At 37.7% G+C, this 23,541-nt stretch overlaps 2 protein-coding genes across 6 annotated transcripts; one reads left to right on the top strand and one right to left on the bottom strand.

The window, feature by feature from the left end:
* The first annotated feature begins 1 nt into the window (after position 1).
* On the top strand, positions 2–8,158 carry LOC113667517 (calretinin). 4 transcript variants are annotated; one of them, XM_027183348.2, is made up of 13 exons: positions 2–179; positions 1,297–1,321; positions 1,458–1,623; positions 2,378–2,445; positions 4,255–4,344; positions 4,460–4,543; positions 4,966–5,022; positions 5,219–5,296; positions 5,849–5,904; positions 6,334–6,373; positions 6,478–6,534; positions 6,850–6,921; positions 7,513–8,158. In XM_027183348.2, exons 3-13 carry the CDS (start codon positions 1,518–1,520, stop codon positions 7,780–7,782), a joined length of 978 nt encoding a protein of 325 aa, XP_027039149.2. In that variant the 5' UTR covers positions 2–179; positions 1,297–1,321; positions 1,458–1,517; the 3' UTR covers positions 7,783–8,158. The 4 variants fall into 4 exon arrangements, with proteins under 4 accessions (XP_027039149.2, XP_089057901.1, XP_027039151.2 ...); XM_089201775.1 differs by having other exon boundaries at positions 53–179; positions 1,297–1,623; XM_027183350.2 differs by lacking the exon at positions 1,297–1,321 and having other exon boundaries at positions 54–179.
* On the bottom strand, positions 8,142–21,631 carry LOC113667516 (putative ATP-dependent RNA helicase DDX27). Of its 2 annotated transcripts, none has more exons than XM_027183346.2 (23): positions 21,502–21,631; positions 21,282–21,431; positions 20,531–20,590; positions 19,929–20,049; positions 19,034–19,098; positions 18,237–18,332; positions 17,007–17,112; positions 16,572–16,684; positions 15,826–15,886; positions 14,949–15,099; positions 14,451–14,550; positions 13,899–14,040; positions 13,274–13,410; positions 12,344–12,442; positions 11,713–11,795; positions 11,488–11,582; positions 11,305–11,390; positions 10,605–10,725; positions 10,433–10,512; positions 9,864–9,981; positions 9,591–9,702; positions 9,241–9,303; positions 8,142–8,369 (listed from the first exon to the last, which is right to left on the bottom strand). In XM_027183346.2, exons 1-23 carry the CDS (start codon positions 21,592–21,594, stop codon positions 8,354–8,356), a joined length of 2,268 nt encoding a protein of 755 aa, XP_027039147.2. In that variant the 5' UTR covers positions 21,595–21,631; the 3' UTR covers positions 8,142–8,353. The 2 variants fall into 2 exon arrangements, with proteins under 2 accessions (XP_027039147.2, XP_089057899.1); XM_089201773.1 differs by having other exon boundaries at positions 21,282–21,443; positions 21,502–21,619.
* Positions 21,632–23,541: the final 1,910 nt, after the last annotated feature.

A 23,541-nucleotide genomic window follows, 5' to 3' on the forward strand; every position in this document is an offset into this window, starting at 1 on the left:
GTTTGATTCCAGTGTTTTTGAGAACAACACGGCATGTGGCGTTACCAAACGTCGCGCTACGTAAGTTAAGCATGGCAAAATGCCACAAGTTTGAGCCTGAACTTGTTTGGCGGAAAAGATTTCATTGAAGATCTCAGGCTGTCTCTGCAATAGACATTGGTCGCTATAAGGTATCGGAGGTACGTGGGTTGTTTACATGAACTTAGTCACAATAACTTGTTTTGATAGCAGCGCACGTTATAGAGCATATGTTACAGACATGCAACGAATGTGACAGCGACTGGTCGCCTCTTTTCACAGACCATCTGTTTTTGAGTCAAAGCATAATCGTCCACAGCCCGAACAAAGTAAGGGCCACAGGCTGGGCTTGAATCAAAGCGAATTCAAGCGTGGGGAGCGGGGGAGAGTTAAGCAAAACTTTTTCATGGGATGTCTGCGGGAGCTAAAGAGCATGAAGAAATAAACATAGCCGATCCGACCTATTTCCTACTAAGGAAATACTAACACGACTTTAGCGGACCGAGTGCCAACAACTTAAAACAACCACTAAATCAGATTGATTTATTTCGACGTTTTCATCCAATCTCTCCTGGCTGGACGTGCTGGTTATTCCTAGGTACCAGTAAAATTACGATCCGAACGATCGTGAATCAGCAGATTGGCATAAAATTTCAGGGGAGCAATATTCAAAATTCAAGCTTCAATCTTCCCACTCTTCCGAAGCAGCACATTTAAAGCTTAAACCGCTGATTTATTACAAAATTTAGGGAGTACCACCGAAAGGAAGGTGTGAAGGGGGTGGGGTCGGATCTATCTCCTGCCCGATGAAGGAAGTATACATCCATACACGCTAAGAATGATCGCCTTCTTATCTCCTTACGACGTATCTGGGTGCTTGGCAGGCGCCTATATAACGCACTTAAAACGAACGGTTGGCAGACAAATTACGAGAGAGCTCGCATCGTCTCACGTGCCAGTCATTCCCTCTCCGTTAAATCACTGTTTAAGCTAATTTCATCACTCAAAAGATTTTCGATTTGCTCAAGAAGACTTTCATTTTTTAAATACTTAGGCATCGTTCTAGATCAATTTTAAGTCCTAGGAAAATTCAAAGAATCTGTTTCACTGATAATGTTTCTAAACTTATTGTGCAACTTTATATCCCTTCGACCCCACGGGTTCAAATAAGCACGAACAAGTTCAAATTCCATCTTTCATGATGCTGCACTGCAAGTTCCGGTATATTTTTATAGCGCGATAAACACACGGTATGATCTTCATTTGATTTCATTCCAGGCCCCTAACTAACCGCAGTTGATAGGTGAGCTTTCCGGTATATCATTTTTCGTCAAGTTCATCCAATAATATCGGCGAAAACGAATGATTTTGTTCAAGTGTGAACATCATTTGTCGCGGTCAGCTGGTAAAGTGGTGTTTGTTTACATTTGCATGAAAAGCTCCCTGTCTGTGACAAGCTCTCGTCGCCAGTTACCGTGGGGTTTCTTGACGCACGCAAGATGGCCTCATCGCAACCGAAGAAGCCTTTTGTGACTAAATATCATGGCAAAACTCAGCTAACATCGACTGAGTTTATGGAAGTTTTTAGGAAATTCGACAAAGATGGTAAGCTGTATTTTAATTAAGCATAATTTTAAGCGGCTATGGAGTGGGCAGCTGCACGAACTAGTCGTTGGCAGATCTTCGTGTCAATGTCCAGAAACCCTTTCACCTCTCGTGCGATTCGTTTGGGAGTTTCTTTTTTATCCAAATATCGTTTTAAATTCTTCAAGCACTGGCTAAGAGAACTTTTGAAACAGACTATGTTTAATTTTCGGTGGATTTTCCGAGCAGATCGGTGGAAGTGACAGTAACCAGTCCGAATAAGTATTCATCACGTAGAAAATTTAACTTCAAATATAATTCCACAGTTTTAGCTCCATTGCAGGGTCATTGGGAAATGTTGCTTAAAAAATTCACCAAGTTGGCATGAATTGAGCCTGGTTGAAAGTGGGATACTCCTCAAATCTTGAACACTGCATTTATGAAAAAAATATTATTGAGTTCACAATACAATCAAATTCTACCTCAATATTTGCATAAGTCACAGCTGACATGAAACGGGTGGATTCAAAAAATGTTTAATCATGTTTTGGCTGCTTTCTCGCATTTTAGATCGGAAAGGAAAACAATGTCGGTTTTTCTCCACGTAATGTTTCTCCAAGGGAGAAATTCAGTCCTCGAGCAATCACCATGTAAATTATACTCCGACCGTTTGCCGCAAATGTATCATATAGCTTTATTCATTTCACAACTTCACGACCCGTTTAGGGAAACAAAGAAACAGTTCCTCAAGCAGTTTATGAAATTCTAATTTCAGGTAACGGCTACATTGAAGCAAGAGAATTGGATCCCTTTCTGCAAGAACTTTTCGAAGCGCGATATCATGTGAGTGTGCTAAAAATATTGCTTAACTAATGCTTTTTTTTTTGTCTTTTTGAATATTGTGTCGTTGTCACAAAGAGTTTTCGAAAGGAAACCCTGAGATTAAATTCCATGGATGATAAAGTATTTATTGGACACGGAAAATATATGTGAAGAAGGCAGCCCACCGAATGAAATGAAAATAATTTTAATGGTAATCCGTGTGTTTAAAATGAATTATTTATTTCGTGTGGTCAGTCATATGAGATAAAACTGATCACAGAGGGTTAATTAATGGTTAAAAGCTGTTAATTTTTCGGTAACGCAAAACGACGTCTGATTGAGAATGTTTCCACTCAGACAACAATTTTCTACTGCATCTTTCAAATGGTAAAAAAATTTAATCGGTGGATGACATGTTTACGATTTCGATTATCAATTAGCAATGCTTTTTTAAAAGTGAGCTTAAGAGTTGGACCGCAAGAAAAATGAAGGGTAAAATATTTATCATACAGCCTACAATAAGATTTTGTGTTTTCTTCATATTCAGACTTTTGTTGTACGAAATCTTTTAGGGAGCCTTAGAGCGTTTTTCGCCGATTACCGAACCGAGCCGAAAACTAAATGAAAGAGAGTAAGCACAAATGACTGAGACGATGTCCCTCCGCTTCATTCTCGTTCACTCTCTGGATGTTTCTAAATCTTTCGGAAACTTTTGTTGATTAGCTTTTATTTTGAATATGGCATTGCCTGGTGCTTATTTTATCTTTGCTGAACGTTGTTCATTCCTTCCGCTAAAACAAGAAACAAATAATCGCCTTTTTTTATAATACTTCGACGGAATTACAAGTCGCGGCAAACAGCGAATAAATTAACAGAAATTGTTCATTAACAAAAACTGTTACGATTAACGATTAATTCATCTCGTCTGCATGCATGCGATTAGCATTTTTCATTTTCACCAAAAGAAATAAAGAAAAGATTTTGCGACAACAGAAGACGTGGAGGTGCAACAATTTAATCATCTTGACAAGAATTTTAAAATAATGAACCATTTTGTTAATCCACATAATCCAGCAAAAGATAATGATACAAAAGGAAAGCTTGTGTAATATCACTTTTGATGACTAGAGCTAAAAGCCATTGACACTGTCATGATGATTCATCATTTACTGTAAACGAAAAAATACATTCGCTTCAGTCATTTTGCCATTTATTTAGAGGAACCAACAGGAGGAGGGGTGGGGGTATAGAGAATTAGAAGTGCATTGCTCCCTCCCTCCCTCCCTCGGTTTTAATCCTTTCAATAAACTCTTACAACAGCATACATATTCTCCATACTGTTCTCTATACATTTCCTTGGGTGCTGATTAAGAGAATTCGTCTCACAATCAAGACCTTCCTTAGTTAGTGGTCATTTCCGTTTTTCTCGTGACATTAATGTTTAATTCTGGGATGATACTGCAGCGAGAATTTAATGCCACTCACTCTTAGGCGTCAATAATATATAGATTTAGCCAAGCCTAAAAGTGGAGCTCGCATTTTTTTTCCCGCACGTGTCAAGGGCACAACGCCTTGCCCCGGCCAGGACTAGAACCCAGGTCGTCCCACTCGGAGCCCAGTGCACTGACCACTGGGCTACTGGACAAAGCCGTGGCGTTGGCGTGCCCGCGGTACAGTTGACCACGCATGTTAAAAGTAGCACCTTGTACGGTCGTACATCCAAATTTTTTCGGCTTGATGGGTTACTACTATTTTTTATAATTATGGGGCTACGCTCTGCGAGCTCCCATATTAGTCTGATTTTTTTCCCTTTTATTTCCTCTTCCGTAGGGTTTGGCCAAAGACAAGGTGAAAGAGATGAGAGAGCTTATTTTAGAGAGATACGACAAAAATTACGATGGCCGTTTAGAAATTGACGAGGTTGGTAGCAGACGCTTTTTGGTTTCATCGTAAGTTCGAATTTTAAAACTGCTCTGTTAAGTATAGTGGCGGTGCTTTGTTAACCTATATCTCCATGTTCCGTTTGCGTTTGCAGTTGGCACAGATCTTACCAACGGAACAGAATTTTCTTCTCCAGTTTCACAGAGAATCCAAACTAACCAGTGTAGAATTTATGAAGGTGAGGACGGTCACTTAAATCATTCATTCTTAGGTCTCGTTAGCTCCTTTTCGAGAGTAGAGGGAAGATAAGTGCATTATGGGAAGAAAACGGGAATTAAAACTTAATTCAGTTAATTCAACGATGGTCGGTAGGCAAAAATGATACAGAATTCAGATGGAAGTCACTGCTCGTGTTCTGTGATAAGATGCGTCAGTTTTCTGTGAATGACCCCTGTACCAGTGGTATTTTGTTGAGTTGCAGCCAGGAGTTGCGGCAATTGACTCTAACGTTAGAGATAACGGTAATCCGATATTTTAAGAAATGTTATTCTCCTTTCCTCTGCATTCATCTGAGAATGACCATGTCTCTCGAATGTCTTAATAAAGTATTTAAGTGTATTACTTAAGGATGTTGATCAAGAAAACCCCGGTTTTTTTCAGATTTGGAATCATTATGATGTCTATCGTGAAGGATACTTGGAGAAAAAGCATCTACGGGTTTGCTTACTTGAACATTTTTTAACGATCATTTGCTTGTTATGTGCCAAATAATGTTATTTATAAACTTCATCTTAGTTACATCAATGGCCAAAATGAATTTTTTTTCAAGAAGCGAACTGTTTTCCGAGCGAAGCTCGAATGCATTAACTCATGAAATAAATTTTCTTCCTTATGTTTGTACCTTGTGTTGCAGGGTTTCTTCAAAGATCTAATGACTGTAAACAATCCACACGTTAGTCCACAAAGAATTGAGGAGTTCGTTAATGGAGCGGTTAATATCTTGCTTTTTTGTTTTATTCTCTTTATTTCAACATCAAAAATGAAAAAAAAATGGTGTAACTGTAACTTTGTCTGTGTATAATTTTCTCATCGATAGTTTATATTAAGAAGAACTAGAGAAGTCTTCAATCTTTGGCATATGTTGTTTTGTGTTCTCTCATATTTTAACACAGTTTTAAAGACTTCATATCAAGAAGCTCTTGCAAATAATGAAACAAAGATTTCCTTTTTTCGAAATAAGCAATTTTTATAGGTCTTTTCCTAATCTAAAAAAAGTTCCTGTAATTGCCATCTCGCTTGCTTGTCAAGGAGACAAACTTTTCAAAATGAACTATATAAGCCAGTGTGATACCTGACCAGACTGAACATTGCTTAAAACTTTTCAAGAGTTGAATTTATTTTCCGGTTTCACAACCAGGATAAAAAGTAGATATTTTGCTATTTTTCGAGAATGTATGATTCTCATGGTTAGTTGGCCGTTGGATCACTATAGTACTGGTCTTTACTTGATTTTATTTATTTATTTTATAACTTTGAACTTTAGCTTGATTCATTTGACAAGAACCAAGATGGAGAGATAGAGTTATCAGAAATGGCCAAGTAAGCTTTTCAAAAAATTTTAAGTCTAGTACTTTCGAGGCTTCGTATGGGACGATATCATGAGGGTAACGAGCGAGGCCTGTCTATTCAAGAGAGACCATCCTCCGAAATCAAGGGTAGTCGGGACGCTAAGAAAAATTAAAGTCCTTGTAAGCTATTTTTCCCTGAACTTTTCAGGATGGCTTTCAAAGCAAGCCCTCCTCCAAATACAGTCCCTCCCCTGATGTAACGTCGGCAATACCATTCATGAACCCACCCCACCTGTGTAAGGTAATCATTCTATTTTCATGTATAATAAAATCTCTTACCTAGCGTCTAGGGTACCAATCATTCTCAAGCAGTAAAAGAGGCTGTAATTCGATTGATAACCGCAAGATTATTGCTGCCCCCTTAAGATGAAGTTTAAGCTCTTTTTTTCATCATTTACAGACTTCTTCCCGTAGAAGAGAATTTTCTTTCAAAATTTCAGGTAAGAAAGTTACACGTGAGCTCATTCCGAAAGAATTATCGAGCAGTTTTTCTCTTTACTGCTTATCATAATGCTTTATACCTTCACGTGCTTTTCATATACAGGTCAGAGAAAACCTCTCTGGAGCGGAATTTGAGAAAATCTGGTACCACTACGATCAGGTAACTAAACGCGTTAACTTAACGATACATTTCTCTCTTCCCTTTTGTTGTTGTCGTTGTCGTTGTTTGTTTGTTTTCCTAAGGTTCACTAGTCACAGAAAATCTATGACTTTTCGAGCGTTAGCCCTCCGTCTATCGCTCTAACGAAGGGCTAACGCTCGAAACTTCAGCTTTTTTACCCTTTACGGTGGCTAATTTACGTTTTCAACTCAGTTGTTAACACTAAATTACCTGCTGTACTCTCCCACCGACGCAGCACCACAGTTTCTTTAGAAACCTACCCCTTTATTTACAAAAGTGATTTCTATTGTACAGGATCACAATGGTAGCATTGGCGGAGCTGAGCTTGATGCTCTCATAAGGGATTTGTACATCAAGAATAACAAGGTATGGTAAAGTAATGGCGGCATTTATGAGATGCTCGAGCAGAAACGTTATCTTTATGTAACATTGTAACCGCGTTTCAGACTGCTATTCTCCTACTTATTTTTGAGCTCAAACTGATAACCAGTCACATTCCATCTGTGAACGCAGCCAGGATTATTGGATATAGGAATAAGAAAAACTGATCTGGTGAAAGCTAACTTCAGTACAGGTGTGGGGCCTCCCTTGCGCAGTTTTGCGTTTACCTGCTGTTTAGCTCGTTTCTTGTGTTTGTTCAGTATAATGCAAATTAGCTCGAGAAAACAGCGATAACTAATCTTATGGAAAGGGTAAAGAAAAAAGGGCAGAGAGCAACACTTTTTTTGTTGAGCCACATATCCCTGACTTTGAAATATCGCCTCTAAACTTTTTCAAAAGAATTCACAAATTTACGGCTTGCACACAAACAAACCAATAATGTGGAGTTAACTGGGTGTGAATGAAAGTCAATTTAGTAGAAATTAAGAAAGAAAAACTTTTAGGTCAAAGCAGTAGTCGTAACGCCACGAACATAACGTTGCGTGACCAACCATATGGAGTTGTTTTATCTCTCAGGAGCCACCAGACATGAAAACCATCAGTGACCAGCGTGACATGATTATGAGGTTCGCAGACCGTGACGGTGATGACTCGATACAGAAGGAAGAACTGGGCTTGTTTTTCTCTGTGGCGCAGTCAAGACGAGTTCAAGAAATCAAGGTTGATGTGGAGGAAAGAGAAGCAGAAAGAAAAGCCGAAAAAGATGCTGAAAAGCAAGAACAAGCGAAAAAACCCGATGACGGAGGCTCTACCGACGGTAGCACAGGATGTTGTTGGCTTCTGTGATTTAAGCGAGCAATGAAATACTCTTAAATGTCCTTTACACAACTTCTTGGAGTCTCTCCGACAACAAGGCGCGTTGCCTTAGCAATTACAACATGTTGCCATGGTTGCTGAAACGCGTCGGTATATTGATAAAACAAATTGACTGCGCTAAATTAAATTTTGATTTGAAGCAATGCTTAGAACTGACTACCGCATTTGAAAGAGAAGAGTTTCCCAACTCATGTGCTCAATAATTGTACGCAAAAATCGCCATAATAACCACAGATACCACTACCCCCATCTCTGTCCTCTGACAGTGACCTGACCTAGGAAATTAATGCATCCATATATTTCGTTTACAGACTGCATTAGAGACACAATAAAGTTATGAAAAATGTTTTATAGTTTTCTGATTTCAGTGTTTTATATTACATTAGTATTATCATTTTTTTTCCTTTTTTTTTTTTGCCTGGAGAAAATTCATCAATATCTCTGTCAACAGTAACAAACTTAAATTCGCGAAGATCTTCTCAGACAGTCATAGTCTTTAGTTTACACTGTTACCATCTTACGCCGTTCTCTGCACAGTATGTCATCTCCTTTTGTACCTAAAACAAACAAAGAGGGGGTCAACACAGGGGGTAGCAAAGTACCAATTGTAAGATCATAGCTTAGGCTTCTGCTTACTGCACCCAGGGTTTTCTTCTGCTCTTTTCTCGACATTATTTTTTATCTTTGCCTGTTTCACGAAATGAAAACATCACCTTTCTCAATTTAATTATGACAAAATCACGATAGCAAACAAAGTTTACGGTGGAGCTTCGTACTTTCTTATTCATAGAAACGAAAGAAAGAAAATAAGGAAGCACGTACGTACGAACGAACGAACGAACAAACAACCGAACTAACAACCGAACTAACAAACGAACTGACAAACAAAACGAACAAACGAACGAAAGAGCCGAACGGACAAACGAACCGAACGAACCGAACGAACAAACGAACAACCGAACGAATAAACGAAGAGACAAACAAACGAACAACCGAACGAATAAACGAAGAGACAAACAAACGAACAAACTAACGAACAAACAACCGAAGAACAAACGAAAAACCGAACGAACAAACAACGAGACGAACAAAAACACAACCGAACGAACTAACAACGAAACGGACAACCGCACGAACGAACGAATAAAAAACGTACGCACGAGCAACGAACGGTACAAAAGGGACGAGGGACCAACTTACGAACCAAAGAGGGGAAAGAAACATCAGATGACAAGTAAAAGAATAATTATCACTTACAAGTTTACAGTTCCCAATAAAGTAGGACGCAATTTCTTCGCAAACTAATAAACTCAACAAGACCAAAGGTCAATCAATTTTCTACTATCAACTGACTTCTTTAGGATCTGTCAAGGAAACTTTCGAATCGATTACAGCTAACTTGCAGAACAAACTCTAAAATTGGCAAACCTTTTCTTGGATTTAAATCTTCCTGGATTTTTCTTAAATTTCTTTGCCTCATCAGGTGTTGAACTGAATAATAAAGAAGGAAATATTTCTGTAAGTAATGACAGTAGATATATGTCAACATCCGTTGGAAACAACCATACTGACTGAAATCATTAATAGATGGGTGAATGAAAGAATAGATCAGTCAATGAATGTATTGTGTCACACCCACTAATGAGCAGTCAATTTCACATCGCTTTTGCCGAGACCACCACTGGTTACCATTCAAATTCTCATTAAAGCCAACGAGTCGTAAACAAGAACTTTCCATACCCTCTAAAAGTCACGCTATCAAACGAAAACTGGCTAACCTCTGTCTAAAAGTTTTAAGCGCCTTTTTACTTGTATCCGTAAGTTCTTTATCAAAAGCCTTCAGCCGTGAACTGCTACCACTGTTAGTTGCTTTCGTCTTCGATGATTTTCCTACAGAGGAAGGTATACAATAGCAATATGACTTCCCATCAACTTGAAAATAAGGAAGCGCAAAAAGTCAATGTATCACGACACATTAAGTTCTGTTCCATTTAACAACGTCACGTTTCGGTGAATATGAAATAGGGTAGAAAGAGATGCAGAAAAGAAACCTTTAAGTTTGAGGTCGGGTTTGTCCGGTGGAAACGCGTGCAACCGTTTCTTTTTCCTCCATCTCTTAGCTTCCCGCGTGATGAATTCTGCTTCTTTTCGTTTCTTTTTGTCTTCCTCCTAACATGGCAAAATGAAGGTCAACAAAACTCAAAAAGAGAAATCACACTAAGAATATTCTTTTGCAATTTGCGGCGGAGATGGGGCAAAGAGTTGAACTTGAACTGCAAGCTGCAAAAACTAGGATCTTTTCGGTATCGCCATGACTTGGCTAATTTTATAGATACATGCACGTCTTTAAATGGGAAAACTAACGAAGGGGGTTAAATAAGACATCGCTTTGACTAGAACAGCACCATAACAAAAGTTTCTTTTAATAGCCTTGTGACCATTGGTGCGAGAGAGACGTCAAATGAACAGGTTCAGACATGTATAGGCTTCTGTATGTGTCGTGGTACAATTGTACAGCCCAAAATAACTCAAACAGTTATATATATGCTGCTGATTTTGCTTCTTTTCCACTTTTGTAACTACACACATAATGAACTATAGAAAAATACAGGACGCTTACACTTTCATTTACGTTTGCTGTGTTCTTTTTCTTTTTATCTTGTTTAGATTTCTTGCTGGCCGGATCATTCGCTGCTTTATCTGTCAACAACAAATACACAAAAACATTAAACACTAAGAATATACGGCTGTACAGGAAAGAGAATTTTCACAGTTCCGTTCTAAGTTCTCACCAGACTTCCTTTTCAAGTCTGCTTTGCTCTGAAACCACACTCGAGGAGGCCTGGAGAAAATTTCTTCCTCGTGCTCTATAAGGTTGCGTGCCTTATTCATCTCCATCTCAGAGATCCTCAGCTGAAGAGAAAACAAACGGTTTAAACTGAAAGCAGACGAGTAAAGCAATTTCCTTTTCAAGCATCACCAAACCAAAACTTAGCTAGTCTTAAGATTTATTACGGGTGCGAAAATGCGTCCCGCAAACTGGAATCATAATTTCATTTGTACGAAGTTTAAGTGCAAAAAAGAAAGACATATAGCCATCGGTGTCAACATGTCAACTCAACTCCGAAGTTCTGTAAATAGGGGGCCAGGTAAAAAAAAAATCCCTAAGAGTGGCTGGCTTCTAATTTCTCATTACAATATCACTCTTAAATCAGATGTAAAGTTAATGAGAATAAAGGAAATGATCACCAATTTAGGAAGCTCCTGATCGTCAAACAAATTCTCCTTGTCAGTACCACAGGAATGTAAAGAGAAAAGTGTGGGGAATATGAATACCAATGTTAGGTTGTAAAGGGTAAAGGAAGTCAAAATTTGAACCCACACCGTCGCTTTCCGAAAAAGTGCCTATCTTGGGTTCAGGTGTTGAGGGAAATTTCTGGGAATGGCTCTGTTCCCTTGCAAGTTTTTGTTGTAAGTTTGAGAATCTCCTACCTCTTTTTCTTCGCTTTCTTGTTTTAGAATATCCTTCAAGTCTTTATCAAGTCCTTGTATTTTACCTTTGTATTTCTCAATCACCTCTGAGAAGGAAAAACAATTACTAATTTTGATCCAACGTTGTTAAAATTATAGATAAACAAGCCGAATGTTAAAAAAAAAGCGGAAACACATTCTTACCCGGAGGGACTATTCTACTTTTCACAGGCGTCTTTGCTGATTTCACAATTTCTTTCAGCAATTTTCTTTCTTTCTCTCCAACTAGTGACACGGATCTATAGGCATAAGGATGGATTTACAAACGTAGCAAATATTACACGGAACAGTCAATTATTTTCCTAGCTCTCCAACATACTGTTTCAAAGCACGTGATGAAGTGGTTCTAATCTTTCCCTTTTCTTTTACCTCCCACTCCGTCCTGCACGAGCCGTTCTTCCCACTCTGTGAATGTACTGTTTCATTGTTGGTGGCAGGCTTGCATTTATCACCTGTCGAGAGAGGAATAAGTTTTCGACTTGAGTTTCTCAAAACCAAAACAAAGAAATGACATCAACCAATCACGACATGCTTGCCATGCTGAACAAAATGCATGGAGAAAAATACGCTAGCATAGCGTAGAATAAACCATAAGTGTAAACTGCAGTGACAGAATAAAAAGTTTTGCCCATTCATGGTGGCGAATGCACCAAAAAAATTATTATCGTTTGTGTCACGATGTACGTGACTTTCGATGTGGATCGCAACGTTTCGCCTACCTGCTGCTGGTCTTCATCAGGCGCAAATCACATCGGAAGCGACAACAGCGCGAGACAGACGATTTTACATCATTACAACAATATTTTCAGTACAACACAGTTATAATTATGAACAAAAAACGTGCAACAAGGGATTGGCCTGACCTCAAAGTAAAAGATATCTTCACCGACCCCTAATTATCAAGATGTGATGCACCAAAAATGTATCATAGCTTCAGGGAATAAATTGCCGCGAAGTTATAGGTTCAAATGGAAAAGCATCAAGATATATAAAGACTCACCGTTTTAACTCCAACAATATCTAATCCCCTGGATGCTAAATCTGTAGCCAATAAAATGTCAACTTCGCCAGCCTTGAATTTCCTTAAGGCTTCCAGTCTCTGATGTGACAAAAACGAGTAAACCAAAATCAATACTAACAAATTTTATCAAATTTGCCTGTTACATTTGTCTAAGAGTTTTTTCTGTCTTTCTGGCAGGAAACCGGTTCAATTTACACATATATATCTACGAAAAATCCAACCACAGTATGTAATTACAGGTTACATTATACTTACAGTATACATACAGTGTACACATACTCAGACATAAGGCAAAGGGAAAAAAAAATCAGTTTGCAGTTCATGCCGTAAGGACCCGCCGCCCCCAGTCTCCCAAGCCACTGTAAGTGCTCATTTATACGACACTAAACATTATCCTGACAGTTTTCTCAAAAACATTCTTTACACACCTTAGGCTGAAAACTAAGCCCTGGTTGTTCGAAGTTTGGATAACGCTATCCACTGGATAAAACTCCATCCGGTGGATCACGCTATACGATTTTCTCTCACTTATCCGCCGGAGAGCGATTTACCCGTTGGATAGTGTTAACTGCCCTTCATACAACTGGGCCCATACATTTTCCCCAAGACTGTTAGCAATAGATTTATACGATGGCTTTTCTTGGGTATCGATGGGTACTTTGGTTTCATGGTTGATAATCTCACAATTCTTATTATTTGTCCATTTGACGATGTATTAAAATTGTACAGAGAATTAAGATATTGGTCTCTCTTGTAAGTAAGAGGGTGAGGTTCTTCGCACCAACAGTAGTATAGTACATGTCATTACAGTACTTTATATCAAACCAGAATGTATTGCAAAACCTATAAAAGTAACGTAATAGATTCCAAAAGTAACGCAACACTCATGTACAACGAAGTGTCACGCACCTGAAGCTGAGTCAAGTTCCCATGAAGTTCTTCAACATTCAACCCGAGGAGCCCTAAGAGGATTCGCAGTCTGTGAGCCAAGTTTTTCGTTTGTAAGAATACCAGGCAGTGTTCTTGGAAAGTTCGACTGCAAAGCGCTGCAAGAAAATTTAAGTAAATGATTTGAAATTAAATTGTATGTACAAAATAAACAAAAAATGTTGAATTCAATTTTATTCTACGTGAAAAGAAAACGTACATCACAGGGGAAAAGAGGAAAATTAAAGAATAAAGATTGCTGACAATAGGGGAAAGCTTAAAGATACTTTTAAGAACAACGTACATCTAACAGTTGCTGAATTTTGAATAAATTATTTTTTCCGACAATTTTAAAGTGTTTATTGTTTTATTCCTTGACATTTAATTAATTTGTCTCTATTGTTTTTTTTTTCTTTTAATTGATTGGTTTTGGGGAAAAAGTGAAGAAAAGTTTCCAAACGCTATTTGCGGTCGTCTATCGGCCAGCTGTCGGCCGACTGTTGGCCGTTTGCGGGCCGACTGTTGGTCGACAAACGGCGAACAGTCAGCCGATAGTTCTCGTTACATGTGCGTTTCAGTTCTGGTTTGCCCGTCTTCTTTATAGTACCTGTCACGATAGCTAAACGGTCTTCCTCCCTGTTGTTCCTGATCCTTACAAACTCTTGTCTCAAGTTGTGGGCCACGTCTGTGTTATTGTCCACAAACAGCCTCACTGGTTGATTCAGTGAAAGAGTTGCAAGTTCCTCCACCTACAGTGAAAATCAAGAGGTACTGTAATGGAGGTTGTACTTGTGCATATACTGATAACTTAACCTTTTACGCCCTAACATCAGCATCTACATTCTCCATACTTTTCTCTGTACGTTTCCTTTGGTTCCGAAAAGGAGAATTTGTATAAAAATCAAAGAATCTTTAGTTGGATATAATTTCCTTTATTCTCATAACCTTAATAAATGATTCAGCAGTAAAATTGTAGGGAGAAATTAGATGCTGGTCACACTTGGGGTTTAAAGGATTACATGGCACTTCTGCAAACAATTATACCTGAAGTCGTAAAACTGCTTTGTAAATTGAAACATTATAGGCTTACGTACATGTAAAGTTACAATGTATAATACGATATGATATTATACAATTTTTACCATGAATCATAATTTACCTCGTCTGTCATTGTAGCCGAGAACAACATTGTTTGCCTTCCTCGTGGACTAAGTTTGACAATTTCTTCCATCTGATCTTTAAAGTTCTCATCAAGCATCCTACGGAAACACACATGAACAACGCACCATTTCAATATACCTACATGAAAGATGACAACTGAGCATATGACCTTGCTGGTTCATCAGTGACACAGTAATAGAGCATCGGAGCAAAAAAAATCTGTCTATTCCTCAACCCTTCTGTGCATCTATCCATCATTGCCTCTGTCTGTAGTCTTTCAGTCTGTCTATCTGTCTGTCTGTGTATCTATCCGTCTCTAAGCCTGTCTGTTGGTAGTTCGTTCTCAATCAACTTTCAGTTTGTCATTCAGTTATGAAGTCTGGCAGTCAAACAGTCCACCAGTCCATAAGCCAACAAAACAACTAGTCAATCAGTCATCAGTCCCTTAGTCTGTCTGTTTGTCAGACAGACTGACTGACTCGTCTCTCTTGTGTACCTGTCAGCTTCATCCAGGACAATAATCTCCACAGTTTGTAGACTGAAAGAAGGAGTGTTATGCAGATGATCCACAAGCCTCCCAGGTGTAGCAATCACAATGTCAGGTCCTTTCCTCAATGCTGCTTCTTGAACCTTACTATCCAAACCACCTGCAAAGAATATTATATCCCCTTGAACATAGATGTAAAACATTTATGAGGGCCATTGACTGAATGGTGTTACAGGAGGGAATTAAAAAAGATCAGGTGTTTCTTAACCAAAACACTGTCTTGTTTTTTCTCAGTCTGCAGGGTGGTCAAAAACATTTTGAGTAACTGCAATACACAGTAGGCGGCACTGCACAGTTTTATTTCCACCAATGTTTTGTTTCCATGCTGAAAATTGATCTGCAAGCATTTAGAATTGCTGGTGTGTTTTTCATAGTAGACTGTACATTGCACCAGTTGCTAGCTCATTTTGAAAACTCTTAAATCTGTATATGTTCCTTTTTTGATACATGAGAATATTTGCACAAGTAGAAAACCTGCATGGACAAAGCAGTAGAAAGTCTTATGTACAATATTAGAGAGATATACAGTGTAAATCTTGGCTTCTGCTATCAGGTGATGGTGTAATATTGCACAACTAACCTACATGCACACAATCAGAAAGTGTGCACTGCATGTGTACATGTATATCATACTTTTGGAAAGATTTGTCACCTTGTTTTAATATATACCAGTAACTTGATCAACACTATAAATTCAACATGATTTACGGAGACTTAATTTGCACTCTGTCTAAAGGTTTAAAATACCCTGATAAACAGAAACTTACAATAAATATATAATTGATAAATGCAAATGACAAATGAATAAATAAATAACATCACCAACCTGTGGCCAGGCAGACCTGGATGTTTGTGTGTTTGGACAAGGTTTTGGTCACAGAGTGCACCTTCAAAATGATTAAAAAATGCCCCCATTTCAGCCATATGATACCATGAAAACAGGGAGTAAATTTTGACAACATACACATGTAGGTTCACTTAGACACAAACGTGTAACAACCACCTGTTAGTGCAACTGAATCATCTACACATAATTTTTTTCACTTCATTATCAGATCACAACACAAAGTTCAAACATTGTATCCTATTACTGCTAACAAAAATTATGTTCAGCAAAGCAGGCAATATATAGTCACAGTGTAAATGAAACAAAATGACTTAATTGTAAATTGTATATTGTGATTATACTGTATTTTGTCAGTGATGAGTGAATGACAACTCAGCTCACTCAATTGCCCTCAATACATTAGTTTTACAGTTTTACAGTTTAAATCAATCTGGCAAACGTGCCTTTCAACATTGTCTTAGTCCTCAACATTGTTGAGCATTATGCATTTGTTTATTAAGGTAACCACAAAATATGCACGTTTAATTCTTCTGTCTCATTATCCTTATCAATTGCGATAATCATTACCAAGCTCTCAATTGATAGCAACTCTACCTATATTTTGAGAGAAAATAGTGACTAGACATTCATTTCTCAATCTAAAAAATAATTATCAACCAGTAACATACCTGTGGTTCATAGGAATGAACAGTGCATTCAGTTACATAGTTTATAATCTGCTTTACCTGAATGGCAAGTTCTCTGGTGGGAGTTAAAATGAGCACTCTTGTCATGGAAGACTGTTGTGGTCTGTAAATCAGTCTCTCCAGTATTGGAAGCATGTAGGCTGCTGTCTTACCTGAATGGGTAGGCACCGAAAAAATATATAGAAATGTCAATTTGTAAAAACAACATTGAAAACAGGTGGCTGTTAATTTGAAATCAACCCATTAGAGGCCTAAAAAAATCTGACCAGATGTTGGTTCAAAAAAACCATTTTCAACCTTAAAAAAAGGAAAAATTTTAATAACAATTTAAAAGATTCAAATGACAAGACAGCTACATCTAGCTGTATGATGAGTAATAAAAAAAATGTTTCTTACTATAATTCACATATTTCATTAATCAATAAGTCTTGAAAATCATCAAATTGAGCTTAAATTTGCTGCAAATTTACCAACCTGTTCCTGTAGCTGCACATGCACAGATGTCTTTACCCATCAGGGCCACTGGAACAGTTGATGCTTGGATAGGCGTGGGGTGATTGAATCCCAACTCATTTATAGCCTGGAGAAATACACAGTCACGTAAATTGTGGTCCCATAATAGGATAAAGTATACATGTACAGTAGTCTAATATTCAGTCTATACCAGTGATTACCAAAGAAATTGAATGACTGCAAAATGGGAGTCCAGTTTCTTCACAAGGAGTACACTGTATCATTACTGAATGAATTGGATGACACAAAGTCCTGTTTCCAATTAATCAAAACTATGACAAAATGTGCGAAACAAACACCCATTGGTTGACATAACTATAGATCTGGCCCTGGTTATTTGAAGCTATGTTAACTCTATTCACTGGATAAATCTCTATCCCGTGGAAAGTGCAGTACATTGTTCTCTCACTTCTCCACCAGATAGCAATTTATCCATTGGATAGTGTTATCTTCCCTTTATACAACTGGGCCCTGGACCTGGTTGTTTGAACAGTGGATGATGCTATCTATTGAGGTCAATCTCTAACCAAAGGATAGCACTGTATGTTCTGTTAATACTTATCCACTGAATAGCAATTTATCAGTTAGATAGAGGTATCCCCCCTTTGAGCAACTGGCTGACTATAGATTACCATTAGAGAATGACCCTAATAGTCTGCAGATGTACATGTACATGTACACAACAGCACAAAGTGCAAATGATGAGTACCTTCCAGTTACAAAGGCAAGTGCATGGACTGACCAAATTTTTTTACACAATTGCAAGCACAACATGATTACTGTCCTTCTAGCATTCAGTTTGAGCTGGGGATAATCTGCGAGGATTTTTCATAGGTTCAGTTTACTGTAAAATTTCATTAAAGATCTTGTGGTACAAATGTTCCTCTGCTTTTCAAGTTTTCTCAACTTGTTACCTTGTGTCATTTCCTTTGATTCAAACTGTATAAATTAAATACATATGCATATGCAGTAGGATGAAGAAATTTTAAAAAGCCTACAGCTCAAGGGGTTTGAAGGTTTTCTTTAATCCAAGACCAAATTTTAAACAAAGTGTTGACAAAAGTGCTCTGACACAAACAGCCCCATACTCATTACCAACAAATTGCAGCAATTTAAAGCTTTGTACTTGACAGACATAAAAAAGTGACAGTCTTTATTTAAAGACAGCATGCAAAGATGTTCATATATTACCTTTAATAAAGGTCTTGACAAGTTCATTGTTGCAAAATTTTGATGTTTCAGCTGAGGTGGAGGTTCTTCAAAAAACTTATTTTTCTTCTCAATAACCTGAAAATAAATCAGAACATAAATTTTAAGACCTCTCCATCAATTCAAACCAACCCTTCTGTAATGCACACAAGTCCCACAGGATCTCCGTGACAATCCAAATAAGACATTTCACCTCTGCATATACCATACTCCAAAACTCCTTAGTCTTATTTTGTAACAAGAATATATATTTCTTTGCAAACAAATTGGGTTTACCAAATGAAACATCTAACTAACAAGATAATAATTTCTTAAAACCATTCATTTATATTCTTGTGCCATGTCCTGAATTTAACCTTGATTTAGGGTTTGCAAACAGTTTGGAAAACTTACATTGTATTAATTGCTAGATGTTTGTCAAACAGAAACACCAATGTATACACCTAATAAACTCTACATGTATCTGTTACAACTAAGTGTCTGAACAATGATTTACCAATTTTTTTCTATGTCCAATTTGATATGATCCTACAAACTAGGAACATTCAGAAAATGCCTTAAGCCTCCACACCATAAAATCAGTAAAGGTATTCTCCATACTGTTCTCCATACATTCCCTAGGGTGCTGACAAGGAGAATTGGTGTAACAATCAACAGCTTCTTTAGCTGATAATTTTCTTTATACTCATGACCTCTGTGCATGATTCAGGGGTACTACTGTAAAAAGAACTTAGATGCTAGTCACTCTTCAGGGTTAGAAAATTAACATTTACATGTACCTTATCAATAGTTTCTTCATCTTCTGAAGTGCTGTCTTCATCATCTGAATGTTGCATGGAATTGTCTACAGAAAAAATGATAAATATCTTTCTCTGATCAGCAATACCACAGCTGTAGAGTGTAGTACACATAAACATTGTGTATCGATACTGTGACTGAGGTGCTAAGTTACCTAGATCAACAACAATAATAAGTTACAATATACAGTAGAACCCTGTTCATTTAACTGGGTTGAGTCAAACTTCCTGGCAACTTTCTCAAGATCTGATTCTCTTAACCCCATTTTTTCAGTTATTTACTACCAGCTAACTTGAACCCCTGTTAAATCCCACATTTTTTGTTTCCCTTGGGAGTTGAGATTGGAGGGATTATTCCATACATACATGTACATAGTTGCACAACTAAGCAGGTTTGTTAGAAGAGCTTAAAACAGCCAAAAATGAGTATTTTCCAGCAGGAAAAGTTTATTTAACAAGTAACCCTAAATATTGAAAAGATGAAAAAAAAAAAAGGGGCTGGTTGCTTAATAAGAGGCAGATTGGCAAGAAACTTAAATCATAAAAAAAACGAAAATCAAAACAACTACACTCAGTAACTGTATTTTACAATTTAAAATGAATCTCAGATTGAATCAGTTTGTTTTCCCTCTCTTCCATTGACTCATGTGCTACCTCATCAATTAGCCTTACAAATCTAAACTAACCATATTTTAACATTAATTTTAAAGTACATGTACAAAATACATAAGGATGTTGCAGCTTAAAATTTACTTGTAATCAAACTATAATTTTAAACCAACATGACCTGAAATTTTGCTCTGCTCCAGTAACATTAACCCAACCTACAAATCAGTTTAAAATTAAAGTACATATGCATCACAGAAATGTTACTCACCTATGTTATTCACACCATTCCCTTCCATCTCCTTTTCTTGTTTCCCTTTACTCTGATTTTTGATGTCATCTTCCTCCCCAACTATAGTTTGACTAAGTAAGTTCTCCTTCTCTGATTTCCTCTAAAAATTTGTTAAAGTTGTTATAACTGCAGTATTTTAAGCAAACTACAATTCACTGTTATTATAAACATGCAAGTGATCACATACATGTAGTATGAGGGTTAAATCAAGTTGGAAAAAAGCTGGCTTCTGTCATCAAGTGTTGAATGGATGACATCTGTGAAAAGTATAGGTAATAACATGATTTCTCATGCAATTCGGTGTCAATAAGCTCAAGTGAATTTTTCAAAGACAACAAAATTACATGAGCCTGTAAGACATGTGAAATTATTTTCACCAATTTGCACAAGATATTATATTATTACTTATGAATAATTTACATGAAAAAAACTTCACAGAAAATAAAGACAAACAAAATTTTGACAGTGTGTGCTATTTGTAATTTGCACACGTAAATGACAGAGTAAAAAAAATTGCTCCCCTTGCCCTTTTACAAAAATACCTGATCATCCTTTGTTAAAGCAACACCTGTAAGGCATACCTGCTTCTTTAACTCTCTTCTCTTCACTATCTTGTCTTGAAGGCTTGATGAGTTATTATTCTAACAAAAAAAAACAAACAAAAAAAACAAGTAAACAGACTGTAGTCCTTCAACCAGTGAACTCAATACGAACAGTGAGCATCACACACGTGCGAGAATATTTTTACAAATATTGTAAATAATTTTCTTCAATATTTCAATCAGTGCATTTTCTGTGGCTAGCGAGATACTTAAGAAAACAAAATTAAAGGAGCACCTCTCGTGTAGACAGGTCTTACTATGAACAACACGAACCTCATACAATTCCCTCGGTCGGAACTTCACCCGCCATATATATTCCGACTTTAATTCCGATCAGAACAAGTTGCAGTTACAAAAAGATAATATAGGACGGAAAACAATTCAGTCGTCCACCAAATGACCACGGCAGCAAACGAAACGCCATATTTTTTTTTAGTATAATATTTATACAGCATAATCTTGAACACGAGAGCACAGCAGAAGCTCGCTGTCGAACCACAAATTTTGATAAAAATAAGTTGTAGTTACAACAAATAATATAGGACAGGAAACAACTCAATCGTCCACAAAATGACCGTGACAGCTGACGAAACGCTATATTTCAGACATCATTTATGCAGCATAACCCTAAACACGAGAGCACAGCACGTGTTCACTTTAGAACCACAAATTGTGGATTATGAAATCACCGGCTGTTCATATGGTTCTCAAGATTAGATCATCAACTCACTGATTCTTGTTTGTGTTTTGCAAATCTAATGGCTGCATCCAGATTCCACGGATCTTCGTTGCTATCTTCAAGCCCCCCTCCAGAAATGAACTTGAAATCATCATCAAAAGACAAATTTCCTTTCTTCTTAGTTCTGCTTCTCCTGACAGACTGCAAACCAAACTAATCACAGTTAAACATTATTTCACATTAAGAGGTCTTAAGCCTAATGTCAAACTACCTTTTCTGTTTCTTCCTCACTATCACTTTCGTTATCCAACTGGTCTACATCGTCATCTGACTCTAACGTTCCCACGAAGGGAAGAGACGCCATATTAGATTGTTAGAAATTATTGTTCAGCGGTTTTTAACTCTCTCGCTTCCGTTTCACCTTGGGGTGGGGTGGGTACGGGTATACGTAGGCTACACGTCACATATCACATCTGGAACATCCAGCATTATCAGTTAAGTTATTTGGCAATTTGACCCTTTGACTTTTCCTTCAATTTCATTGGTCAGTTGGTTCAACATTTCCCTTCACATCCTAATTTATGCGGATACAGTTAGTTGATCGGTTTTCAGAACTGACTGAGGGTTGTTGGAACATTCATCGGGGGGAACCTGTGATTAGTTGAAAACAAAAAATATGTTGTGAGTGTTAGAGAACGCTTTCGCGAAATGACATCATCAACTAAGAGTTCGTGGCATGATATTACACTCAGTGATGCTGTGAAAAACCACATCAGAGCCAGACACTTGTGCCCAAGAAAGCAAGGGAAAAGTTGTTTCCTTTCCGTCAGCGAAATCCCAGTTTGGAAAATGGTTGAAGAAACCTTTCTTTACCCTGATGTCTCAACGCCTCATAGATCTGATGAGAACAAGATTGTTTTACGAAAGAAATTTTATTGGCCAGTTGGCATCCATGGAAGAAATGGAGCGCTATGTTTTTCTGTGACCGTGATCTACGACTGGTTCGATCGAAGAATCATTACTGCCTTTCCAACAACATGAATATTCAAAACTTTTATTTTTAAGTTTGCGAAAAGAAATTCAAATATTTGAGAGATTTGTGGTTGCAGAACTAAGAGCAGAGAGAGCTGACTGGGTCCTAAGTCGCTTTTCAGTTTAACACTTCGTTTGGAAGTGTGCTCGATTAGTGGAAACTATTTTAAGACAGTTATTCAATATTCAGGCTGAGCAATTTTTGGAGTATGTCCAAGGTAGTCAACCGTGGTGGGGCACAAACGTGAGAGAAACATTTGTCCGCGCTTGAATAACGAAACAGTCTGAACGAACTTAAACAGGTGGGATTACATGTCGGCTTACATGCTGGAGAAAGGAGTAAGTTTCTAAAGAAACTGTGGTGCTGCGTCGGTGGGAGAGTATAGCAGGTAATTTAGTGTTCACAACTGAGTTGAAAATGTAAATTAGCCACCGTAAAGGGTAAAAAAGCTGTCCTTTTGAGCGTTTCGCCAGCGTGATTGAGACCTTGAAAATCTGCAATAGCCTCTTTAGGAACACTGGGAAGTAACGAGGCAGATAACTGGAAAACAAAGACGTAACGCGAGTGGAATGAAGCGGAAAGTCGAAGTAGTTGTTTGCCACTTCTGTATCTAGCAACCTAGAGCCACGAGAATCTTCGTCTTGTTTCATCGAACAAAAATACAATCACCTGCCATATTGAAACTGAATTCGATCTATTTCGGCATTCAAAAAGCTTTAATTTGGGATTTCTTACTTTACCTGTTCGAGCATCGCACTAATTCGAGCCTAGTTTTTTTTATTAGTTGGTCTGATTATATAGGCATGAAGCATGCGGAAACCGAAGCACGCAGAAACCGAAGCATTCTGACTACTTCAAGCGATAAGCTGGAGTTCACAGGTTGAGTGCAATGAAAGCATTCATAGTTAAAGTGAACTGAAATGGTCTGTTATTGAAACGAGGTCTCATTTGGGCCGCAGTTTCATGACAGGACGGAAAAACGCGTGGACTATAAGTACCTCCCGTTGTCCCATACAAAGCCTTAGAAAACTTTTCTAAGGCTTTGTATGGAACAACGGGAGGTACTTACAGTGCATGCATTATCCGTCCTGTCATGTGACAATCAATCGGGACTTGGGAAGTAAGTAGATGTTTCTTTAAGTGTAACTAAAAGCCATTTTGACAGTTCCACAAAAAATTTACGTTTAGGTTATATTTTCTTCTTGACATAAGAATGTCAGAGCGCGGTTTGGATGAAAAAGGGTTAGACTTTGCTTTTTAACCAGTCCGAAAAGTTCA

The sequence above is a fragment of the Pocillopora damicornis genome, chromosome 3 (genome assembly GCF_964200805.1).
Source record: "Pocillopora damicornis chromosome 3, jaPocDami1.2, whole genome shotgun sequence".
NCBI classification, from domain to species: Eukaryota; Metazoa; Cnidaria; class Anthozoa; order Scleractinia; family Pocilloporidae; genus Pocillopora; species Pocillopora damicornis.

What these genes read in the sequence shown, in the direction of transcription:
- LOC113667516 (XM_089201773.1), bottom strand. Translation starts at nt 21,594, where the DNA reads ATGGCGTCTCTTCCCTTCGTGGGAACGTTAGAGTCAGATGACGATGTA. An exon ending in AAGAAAGCGAAGAAAAAGAG is followed by an intron (nt 10,726 to 11,304) that starts GTAGGAGATTCT and finishes TTTTCTCTTCAG; the next exon opens with CTGAGGATCTCTGAGATGGA. An exon ending in CTTAAAACTTTTAGACAGAG is followed by an intron (nt 9,304 to 9,590) that starts GTTAGCCAGTTT and finishes TTTATTATTCAG; the next exon opens with TTCAACACCTGATGAGGCAA.
- LOC113667517 (XM_027183348.2), top strand. Translation starts at nt 1,518, where the DNA reads ATGGCCTCATCGCAACCGAAGAAGCCTTTTGTGACTAAATATCATGGC. An exon ending in GAGTTATCAGAAATGGCCAA is followed by an intron (nt 5,905 to 6,333) that starts GTAAGCTTTTCA and finishes CATCATTTACAG; the next exon opens with ACTTCTTCCCGTAGAAGAGA. An exon ending in TCTGGTACCACTACGATCAG is followed by an intron (nt 6,535 to 6,849) that starts GTAACTAAACGC and finishes TCTATTGTACAG; the next exon opens with GATCACAATGGTAGCATTGG.